Source organism: Zootoca vivipara, chromosome 4, assembly GCF_965207765.1.
Source record: "Zootoca vivipara chromosome 4, rZooViv2.hap1.1, whole genome shotgun sequence".
In the NCBI taxonomy this organism is placed as follows: Eukaryota; Metazoa; Chordata; class Lepidosauria; order Squamata; family Lacertidae; genus Zootoca; species Zootoca vivipara.
In genome coordinates, this window is record NC_142587.1 from 39,660,690 (window position 1) to 39,672,041 (window position 11,352).

Sequence of the window (11,352 nt, forward strand, 5' to 3'; positions counted from 1 at the left end):
GCAGTGGAAGCGGCAGCGCGGGGAGGAGGGGGGGGGAAGGAGGGGAGGCGCGGGCGGGAGGAGGAAACTGGAGAGCCGGAGGCGACGCGGGGCAGTCCTAGTCGTCAGGACGGGGTGGGTGTTCGTGTCGGGGTGCTGCTGCTGGTGGTGGGTGCACGTCTTTCCCTCCTCGAACTTTCTAATGTATAAGGCGGAAAGCGACAAAACTAGTCAGAATGAGGCAGGGAGGTGGGAGGAGGATGCTGCCCAGCTTGACCATCTGCACCCCCTCCGTGTTGCCCACTCTGACTGGCAGCAGCTTTCGGGGTCCCAGGCAGAGAGAGAGAGGTCTTCCTTCCAAGTCACCTGCTGCTGCTACCTTTGCCCTTTGCCAGGCGGAGAGACAATCGAGGACTCTGCACTACTGAGCTGAAAACTTCAGCACATAGTTTTACATACCACATGCCTCTTAGTGGCTTGATTTAGGTGCACCACAGCTTCCCATACTGAACTGCAGAGGAACGCAGTGGAAATGAGGTCAACTGCATGAGGCCACTAGGGAATGGCCCTTATGGCCACGTGTGGAGGGAAAGAGGAGTTGGGAATGCCTATAGGTGCTTCCATGGAGAACTATGGGTGCCCCCTGACCATCAGTGTTTTACAGAAAGAATTCATGTACATGCTGGAACTTTAGGTTTTGCAGTATTAAGGTGGATTAAAGCGCTCTGTGGCCCTAGTGCAGCAAATCCATTTAAAAATAAATAAATGGGCTTCTCACCGTTTGGACTATGATGAGGAAATGCATTGAAAAGTTTAGGAAGAACAGATGATGAATGGGGAAACATGCAAAGACCCTGTAAGGAGATCAGGGTAACTGCAGAATGAATGCTGGTGAACAAATCAGAATGAATGTTCAATGAAAAGCCACTGTGTAAGCTTCGAGCAAGCAAAGGAGAATTAATATGGAGTGGAGGAGCTTTCGCTCTCTCTCACTTGCCACATCTGTCTCCTCTCCAGTTTGATTTTTTTTTGTATTTCCTCCTCCCAATTAATTTTCTCTGTGTCATGTCTTTTTAAGAGTGTAGGCCCAAGGGCAGGGACTGTCAGGTTTTTGTGATCTGGAAGCTACTCTGAGAGCTTTTTCTGATCAACCTTAATTATTTCCTTTTCCTTTTAGGTGACCTTTGCTCATGCTTCAAATTCCCCAACTTTGAACTACAGCAGCAGGTGTAGTTTCAGGTGACAGCAGTTTTGCAATGAAAAAAGTAATTAACCCACTTATTTCATATCAAAGTCTTTTGGCATACAGCAGTGTTGGGGAAGCTCAGCCCCAGGGGCCAAATGCAGCCCTCTGGGCCAATCTCCCTGGCTCTCTCAGGACTCTTCTCCAACCACACAGACACTACTAGCCATGCTTCAAACTCTCCCTGAACATTTTTGCCTACCTAGAATGCATTCTTCAACCCTGATGATGCTTCCCTGGATGGAGGATAGAGAGCAGTGTCCTAGGTGAATGTGTGTACAAAAGTAAACTTTGCATTAATCCCTCCACCCACTTTTGCCTCTGGCCCAACACATCACTGCCACATGCTCCCTGACCCCAAAGGTTGTGCAGGAGGGAATGTTGCCCTTCAGTTGAACAAGATATCCCTCCCCTACAGCATGCTGTGTCCTATTCAACTGCCCCCTTTGTTTTATTGATACATACTTGCTGCTCTTATTTTAGATTATCACATTAGGCCTGTCCTATTACACACATGATATGGATGCAGGTGGCGCTGTGGTCTAAACCAGCGTTTCTCAACTGCTGTTCCGCGGCACACTAGTGTGCCGCGAGACGCTGGCTGGTGTGCCGCGACGTGCGGTGACGAGAAGGGCGATTTGCATTGTCACGTGCCTGGCGGCCGCCAATAGCCAACACTGACCCGCCGGAAAGCAATAATTCTCCTCCTCTTTCCCAAAGCTCAGTGCAAACGAGCCTGGCAGCACAGATAATATAGGGCGGCACAGAGTTAAATTTTTTTAACTTTTTTAGTGGTGGTGTGCCTCGTGATTTTTTTCACGGAACAAGTGTGCCGTGGCCCAAAAAAGGTTGAGAAACACTGGTCTAAACCACAGAGCCTAAGCCTTGCCGATCAGAAGGTCGGCGGTTCGAATCCCCACGGTGGGGTGAGCTCCCATTGTTTGGTCCCAGCTCCTGCCCACCTAGCAGTTCAAAAGCACGTCAAGTGCAAGTAGATAAATAGGTACCGCTCCGGCGGGAAGGTAAACGGCGTTTCCGCGCGCTGCTCTGGCTCACCAGAAGTGGCTTTGTCATGCTGGCCACATGACCCAGAAAAATTTCCTGTGGAGAAACGTTGGCTCGCTTGGCCAGTAAAGTGAGATGAGCGCCGCAACCCCAGAGTTGTCCGCAACTGGACCTAATGGTAAGGGGCACCTTTACTTTTTATTACACACATAGATGTGCTTGTGGAGCTTAGCTAGTTGGGAATCAGCATTTGTCCTTGTGGTTTTTATCTAGGCATGGTGCACATATTTAATTTTTAATAATTATTTTAAAAAATGTTTGGCATCATTGTGAGCAAAATAAAAACATCACTGATGTTATAACTGCAGCCTCCAAGCTACTAATGCCAGATGAATGTCAGTGATGCAGACTGCAAAGGAGACAGATATGGAGAACCTTAAAGTTTTCTTAAAGACAGCTCTGTGCAATCACATGCATGTGTGTTGTCACATGTGGTGGGAATCTAAACCACTCATTTTAGTACTGTAATCTAGGCCATTGGTTACTCTGATATATGTAATTTATTAATGTGAGAGTTCGGTCAAAGAATAGTGGAACCAAGTTGCAATCATGTGCCTATTTACCTGGGAGTAAGTCCAGTTGAACACAGTGGGATCTGCTGTATGTATTGGATTACATTGTTTCACACATTTCAACTGTGGAAACTTTTTTTTGGTATGTTATGCAGATGCAAGCAAAAAAAGTTTGTTAAATAATAATAATAATAATACCTTTCAAAACATAGAAGCCAACTCCTAGAGGCTGAGGTCCCTTCGGCCCCACCAATAAAATATTTGAGGGGGCCAAGCACCCCCAAAAGTTGATAGGCATTGCTATTCAAATGGTGTGCACACACCACGTCTTGTGATCGATTATGTGGGGTGGAGCTTACCTGCCCCCCATATTTATTCAAGTTGGCACTCCTGTTTCAAAGTGAGGAGAAAAGGATCGTTGTAGGACTCACTGTAAACCCCGCTCCCTCTCAAATATGAAGCAACAATAATCAAACAAGTTTGCCCAAGAGAGCTCCACAGTACTCCTGCAGAGTAGGCACTTCAAGGAGAATGGCTTAAGGATCATCTTCAAATGACCAGTTTAGTTCTGGTGATCCTAAAACTGCCCTGGAACCAATGTGCTAGTGCTGCAGTGACAAACCCAAAGATAATAAGGTGATATTGTAAACCTTTCTGGGGATGAGTATGGTAAGAGTACAAAGAAAATTATTAGCGTGAGTTGCAATTCACATAAACCAGAGAATTTGTATATAAAGCAGATTAACAACACATTTCAACAATTCAAGTAAGTTTTACTCAGTGTAGACCTATTGAATTAGTAATGTTCATTAATGCCAATGGATCCACACGGTGTAAAACGTAATTAAGTATCACCCAATAAGCAGTTTATATGCAGACATTCTACATTAAGTGCATTTCAAGCCACAATGGCATATAAACATAATGCTTTGCATGTTTCCTGTGTACAGATGTACACAAACCTCAAGATCAAAGGCAATTCACATCACTACTTTTTGCATATTGGTCACAATGTGGTTTTTGTGTTGTTGCTTTTAAAAATGACTTTTAAAAAAACTTTTATACATACTGTGACCTATTTGTTGTCCAACCTGTGTTTCATAGGTTTTCAAAGACATGATAACAAAGAAATTGGCAGGGGTGTAGCAAGGGGGAAGCGGAGGGGGCGGCCCGTTCCTAGCTCCATCTTTTCGGGGGGCAGTGTGAGCGCCGGCCCCCCACTACGTAGCGATGCATGCATCATATGTAGCGATGCTGCGCATGCATGCTACGTAGCGACGCACCGCCCCTAGGTGCACGTCATGTTTGCCACTCCAGGTGCCCAAGCGGCTTCCTACGCCACTGGCCATTGGTCCAGTTTGGATGTAATATTTAACCTTTTGTTTTGCAAAAGAAAAAGAAATGTGTAATTCACAGAGCAATTGAGCTGTTCTGCTTTCTTAGGAAGTGTTCCTGATAACCTGAAAGTTGTAGAAGTTCTAAAGAAAAAAAACTTCTACATAATCACTAATTGATTATTTGAACCCAGCTGACAAATCCATAGCATCACAGATCCTAAATGTTTCACAAAATACCAAGTGTGGTACACCAAGAAACCACAACCACCCAAAAATTACTTAGCTAAATGGCAAGCAGCACTGTGAATGTGTCGTGACACAATTAGAGAATACTCTTACCCTAGTTACAAAAATTATATAGCTCCATGAGTCACCAAACTCTAACTTGTATTTTTTATTTATTCTAGATATGCAAGGTGGTTCTGAAATATTCTAATGACTAATCTTCTATTATATCTGAGTAAACTATAATATCCTGAAAATACTATACAGTAAATCAAGAGTCACCTATTCCAGTAAATACCAAAATAAAGCAACATCTGAAAACTTGTTTAGCAGGTTAGTAGACTAAGAGCGGGACCCAGGTGGCGCTGTGGTCGGGACCCAGGTGGCGCTGTGGTTAAACCACTGAACCTAGGGCTTGCTGATCAGAAGGTCGGCGGTTCGAATCCCTGTGACGGGGTGAGCTCCCGTTGCTTGGTCCCAGCTCCTGCCAACCTAGCAGTTCGAAAGCACGTCAAAATGCAAGTAGATGAATAGGAACCGCTACAGTGGGAAGGTAAACGGCGTTTCCATGTGCTGCTCTGGTTTGCCAGAAGCGGCTTTGTCATGCTGGCCACATGACCTGGAAGCTATACGCCGGCTCCCTCGGCCAATAATGTGAGATGAGCGCGCAACCCCAGAGTCGGTCACGACTGGACCTAATGGTCAGGGGTCCCTTTACCTTTAGACTAAGAGCACCATGTGAGGAGCTATTTTAGTTAGGGTTAAAGTGACCCTAATAGGTCCTTTAGGGCAGATGATGCTCTGCACAACTTTGTTTCTTCCAGGAAAATTTCTTTCCCTTCTTGTTCTTTCTTACAAAGTGTGAGGCTAAATCTTGTCCTTCTGGACAGAAGTTTAAATTCTGGTTCCTGCAAATTTAAAAATACTTACTTTTGCTGATACACTATAATATGTTTCTATTCAGATTGCAGTTATAGAGGACAGGATCCTTTCGTGCTCTTTCAACCATCCTGCTGCTCGAGGCTGAGATGAAAATTCCATTGGGTCCCCACACACAACCTCAAGTTCTGAATGGGCAGAAGAGCCGATTCTCAGGTAATGTTCTCAGTAAATGCAACACCCGAACCATGTAGAAGGGCAACTGTTATTCTTTGACAAGCAGCACTGTGTGTATTGCAAGGATTAAACAAGTAGGAAGCATGGCACAAGTCCATAGTATGAGAAAAGGCCACCAATGTCACTCTCTGCCCAGGAAAGGCTCCAAACCTCATTCACACACATACCCCTCTTGAGACCCAGCACCAGAAATCTTAGGTGATTGTATGTCTTATGTAAAGAACTTAAAAGTGTAAAATAGGAGTTATCCATAGCCTGCCATTTTGTAGAATGGTTAAGAAAAGTTTGGTCAAGTTGTGAGTTGCTGTGGACATTTCAGGGTGCTGTGGTGAAACCTGGTTGGGTTTAAAAAAAAATGAGGCAACTAACTTGACCTGAATCAGCCCTAAGATATAAAACAACAGCAGCCCACAACACACCATACCTCAAAAGGTCACCAAGCAGACCTCGAATCAAAACCACCAGAGAGAACGAGATGACACCAGCCAGGGAAATGGCAAACAGCATTGAGAACATAACACCCCCTCAAGGCGACGACCACCCACCAACAAATCAAGAGCTGAGGGAAATGGAAGCAAAACTAACAGAGAGTATAACAAAAAAACTAACAAAACAATTAGCAAAACAACTGGAGGAAACAGTAGCCCCCCTACGGGCACTTATCGACGAACTAACCTCAAAAATGGTAGCCCTAGAGAACAAAAACCAAATACAGGAAAAAATAATTGAGCAACACCAGGAGGAAAACACACACTTGAAAAAGAAATTGGTTGAATTGGAGACAGAAAATGAAGAAATGAGAATCAAACAAGCGGACCTTGAAGACCGTAGTAGACGCTGCAATATCCGCTTCCGCAACTTCCCCGAGAGAGCAGAGGAAAGAGGTCCAACAGACCTAATCGTTAACTGGTTGAAGGACACTATCCCAAATTTACAACTCGAGGCAAACGACCTGGAGAGGGCCCACAGAGCCCTAAAACCCATGCCGCAACCTGACGCCCCCCCAAGGGACATCATTGTGCGCTTCGCACGTTACAAAAAGAAGGAGGAGATATGGAATTACCTCAAAACCTCAACTAACCTCCAATACAAAAACAACCACATATTGGCCTTACAAGACCTGTCCCAGGACACCCTGAATCGGAGAAAAATGCTACGCCCATGCACCCGAAGTCTCCAAGAAGCAGAGATCAGATATCGTTGGGGCTTCCCCTTCCGCCTCATTGTAACAAACAAGACAACACAGTACACAGCTACTAACAAAACTGAAGCCCAACAACTACTGAAGAACCTCGGACTCAACACCCCACCGGAATGGCTACAAGATGACCCACCAAGCGACAGACAAGACCAAGACAACGAAACAACAGCAAATGACTGGACGAAAGTACAGAACAACAGGAAGAAAAAGAAGATGCAAAGGCAACACAACGCACGCCAACACAACGCACGCCAGCACAACCAAACACCGTCACGCACAGAACCATCCGGACGAGCATACGACACAAGAAGCAAGGTAAATGAAACCAACACAACACAGAGGAACGACCATACTACAACAACAACAACAACCACAACTAAGTGAAGCAACTGGAAAACATCCCAAACTGAAGGACTGGTGATTCCCACCCCCACCCCCCACCCCCCATAAGGCCATAAACATAGCTAACACCAGCCACTCCACCCCCCAGCCCCACACCCTTATGGAAACTGCCACTCCAACACCAGTCCAAACAACCACAACCACAACCCACACCCCTAGCATCCCCCCCAATCCACACTAAGGAAAAACAACAACTATAACATTCACAACACAACTCACAATCAGGCTAAAAGACGACACATAACCAGCACAACGGTGGCACCAGAGCGTACCAACACCCACACCTACACCCCAACATAATAACGATGTTGCTATTGACATTAGCAACATTGTTCCTAGATCTTACACACGACATGCATGTCACAAGGATGCTTTACACAGTCTCGCTGATCACCCCCCATCGTAAACGACAAGGGGGAAGGCCTGTCTCTGAACATGGCCCTTCACGTCAGCCGAGACCCAGGGCCAACTGGCCGAAGGCCGGATGGCCCAAAATACCCCGAACGAACACCTATAAAACCACACATAGGAAATTCTCCACAACCTACCCCCTAATCTTTAACCCAAATCTAAATCTAACCCCACTAGCCCCCCACCCACCACACCCTAGGTCAGCGCAACCTCAACGGTTCAGCAAACAGCACGAAGTGAGAGACACAGGACAACCCGAATGGGTTGGCAAGGAGTCCCTCTATATAATAGATAAACATGATGGATAGCTTAAAAGCAATTACATTAAATGTAAGGGGGCTGGGAAACCCCATCAAAAGAAAACGCATCACCTCATACATAAACACTATGAAACCACACATCACCCTCCTACAAGAAATACATAACCCCCCCAAAGGGAACAGACTGCTGAGCGACCCCCGCTTCAACCAACAGTGGGTGGCACAAGGCTCAGGTAAGGCCCGCGGAGTAGCTGTATTACTTCATAGGGACCTAAACTTCAAAGCCACAACAGTCCTAAAGGACAAAAGAGGCAGATTCATCTTCATCAAAGGAACACTAGATGGCAAAATTAAACTGACAATTGGCTCTATATATGCCCCAAACTCTAAACAACTAGAATTTTTCCAGAAGACACTGAACAAGTTCATCTCCTTCTCGGAAGGGGAAGCTATCCTAGGAGGTGACCTCAACCTAAATATAAAAGGCATATCCCTGAAAAACACTCAACCTACAACCCCATGGGCAACCTTCCTCCGTGGGAAACCCCCAATAATGAGGGACCCTTACAAGTTACTAAAACTATTAAAAAACAGAGGCCTCTACGACATTTGGAGTGAGCTAAACCCGGGAGACACCACCCACACATTCCAATCTGGACGTCACGGCACAATGTCCAGATTGGACAGCATTCTACTCACACAGAGCCTGATCCCCCTGGTGGAATCATCAAACATAGGCAACATTAAAATAACAGACCACGCCCCAGTAGAGGTCACCATTAAAATAGGAGAGAGAACACATAGTACTCCATCATGGTCCTTCAGCCCCATCCTAACCACAAACAAACAAATCAGAGAAAACCTCACAAAGACCCTCCAAAACTATTTCAAACAAAATGATGTAGACAACATAACGACCCCCCTCCTATGGGACGCAATGAAAGCGGTCACCAGAGGAGCATGCATAAAAGAGAAAGCATTCCTCAAAAAACAAACCTCCACAAAGATTAGCAAAATGGAACAAGACATTACCACCCTCGCATCACGCTACAAACAAACAGGATCCAAAAAACTCCTTAAACTCATAGAACAAAAAAGAAGAGAAATAGACTCCCTAGAAATTAACAAAACAATGATCAGTATTCTATACTCCAAACAACGCTTCTATGAATACGGAGGGAAAAACTCCAGACTACTAGCAAATAGATGTAAGAAACGAACACTCAAAACAAAAATACACTGCATCACCAAAAAGGACGGCAACACAACATTCTCCCCCAAAGAAATAACTTCAGAATTCGCAGAATTCTACTCCAACCTATACACTTCCCGCAATCCACCTGAGAAGGAAATCCAAAAATTCCTAGCAGGACTGACCATGCCTAACTTAACAGATGAGGAACAGGAATTCATGGACAGCCCTATCACCCCGGAGGAAATAGACACGGTCCTGAAAAACTTGAAACCACATAAAGCCCCGGGCCCAGATGGCTTCACTGCAGAATTCTATAAAAAATTCAAAGAACCCCTGATGCCCTACATGACACGCCTATTTAACGACATCATGAAAGGGGGGCCCATCCCCAAAACATGGAACCACTCCAAAATAGTATCCATCCCAAAACCACTGAAGGACAATCTCAAAGTCGAATCATACCGCCCGATTTCACTAATAAACCAAGACTACAAAATATTCACAACAATCCTGGCCAATCGCCTAAAAACTTTCTTAGGTAAGTTAATAGCCCCAGATCAGACAGGCTTTGTCCCTGGTCGCAATATCACAGACCCCATCAGGAAACTACTGAACCTAATTGAACACAGCAAGGCAACTAAGCTCCCATTGACAATTATGTCCTTAGACATCCTCAAAGCTTTTGATTGCTTAGAGTGGAAATACCTATTAGCAGTACTAACCAACATGAAATTTGGCCCCAACTTCCTACAAACCCTCAAACAAATATACTCCCAAGCCTCGGCAAAATGCAGAATTAATAGTATGGACTCGAATACCATAGCAATCCAAAGAGGCACAAAGCAAGGATGCCCACTATCTCCCTTCCTATTCATTCTGGCTCTAGAGCCCCTAGCAATCCGAATTCGAGCGTCCACAGACATCAAGGGAGTGGAAATAAAAGGCAGAACATACAAACTAGGGCTCTTTGCAGACGACCTAATGGTCACAACATCAGACCCCCTAAACACAGCAATCTCCCTAACCAGAGAACTCAACACATTTGCAACGGTGTCAGGCCTGCAAGTAAACTTTGCAAAATCAGAAGCCATGTGCTTCAACACTCCCCCTCACACCCAGAAAGAACTCACTAATATCACCAAGATAAAACTCTGTCATACCAAGTTCAGATACCTAGGAGTACAAATAACCAAAAACCTCAACAAATTATACCTACATAACTATAAACCCCTGTGGCAGCAAATAAACAGAGACCTAAAGAGATGGAGCAATATGAACTTCACCCTCTCAGATAAAATGGCCATGATCAAAATGATCACTCTCCCAAAATTAACCTACTTATTCCAAACCCTGCCAATCTGGATCCCCCCATCCCAACTTCGCAGATGGCAGAAAAAACTACACTCTTTTATCTTCTCGCATAAAAAACCAAGAATAAGCACCAAATACCTGCACCTTCCCACCTCACAAGGAGGATGGGGAATTCCTAACATAGAAACATATTATAGAGCCAACCAAATACGACATATAATCCCATATATACTGGAAGACGAAACAAAACAATGGATACACTTAGAAAGGGACACGATTGACAGTATCTGCACCACAGCATACCCACTCCTCCCAAACAAACTAAGGAAGATTCCCACAACACTTAATAGGTACACACAAACCATGTTCAAAGCATGGAAAACAGAAACAGACAAACTATCCCCAACCTCATCCCCACTAATCCCCCTGGCTTACCACCCGCTATTCCACCATGCAGCACAAAACCTTCAGACAAAAACCTGGCAGACCAAAGGCTTATATCGCCTAATAGACTTTTATAAAAATAGCCAGCCTATGACAACACAAGAAATACAGGACAAACTAGAAGACATTCAAATACCCTGGTTAGCGCAACACCAACTACACGCCCTCTTAAACAATCCAGTAGTAAAATCAACAGCAACCAGGCCCCTAACAACCTTTGAAAACCTCCTCCTAACGACAAAGGGACACGGCAAAGGGATGGTATCTGCAATATATAAAATATTGCTCCAAAACCCCATAAACCCCCTAGACACAATCAAAAAACAATGGGAAGATGACATAAGCTATGAAATCAACCCCACCCAATGGACCAAAATGTGGTCTAAACCCCCCTTTAAATCCATATCAGCAAAAAGGAAAGAACTCACTCTGAAAATCATCTACAGGTGGTACCTAACACCACGGAAACTAGCGATAATACGCCCAGGAACCTCATCAAAATGCTGGAGAGGATGCACCTCAACAGGCACATATTTCCACATGTGGTGGGAGTGCCCCAAAATCCAACTATTCTGGAAAACAACCATAAGAGAAATAGGTAAAATAACCCAACAAACATTAGAACTCACCCCAGAATTGGCCTTGCTTAAC

General features: G+C 44.8%; 1 protein-coding gene across 1 annotated transcript; it reads left to right on the top strand.

Moving 5' to 3' along the window:
- Window positions 1-5,952: 5,952 nt before the first annotated feature.
- Window positions 5,953-7,062, top strand: LOC148685911 (uncharacterized). The gene has a single exon (XM_088668722.1). The coding sequence runs from the start codon at window positions 5,953-5,955 to the stop codon at window positions 7,060-7,062; it is 1,110 nt and encodes a 369-aa protein (XP_088524848.1).
- The last annotated feature ends 4,290 nt before the right edge of the window (window positions 7,063-11,352 follow it).

Excerpts from the sequence above, each read along its gene's own strand:
- LOC148685911 (XM_088668722.1), top strand. The coding sequence starts at position 5,953 with ATGACACCAGCCAGGGAAATGGCAAACAGCATTGAGAACATAACACCC.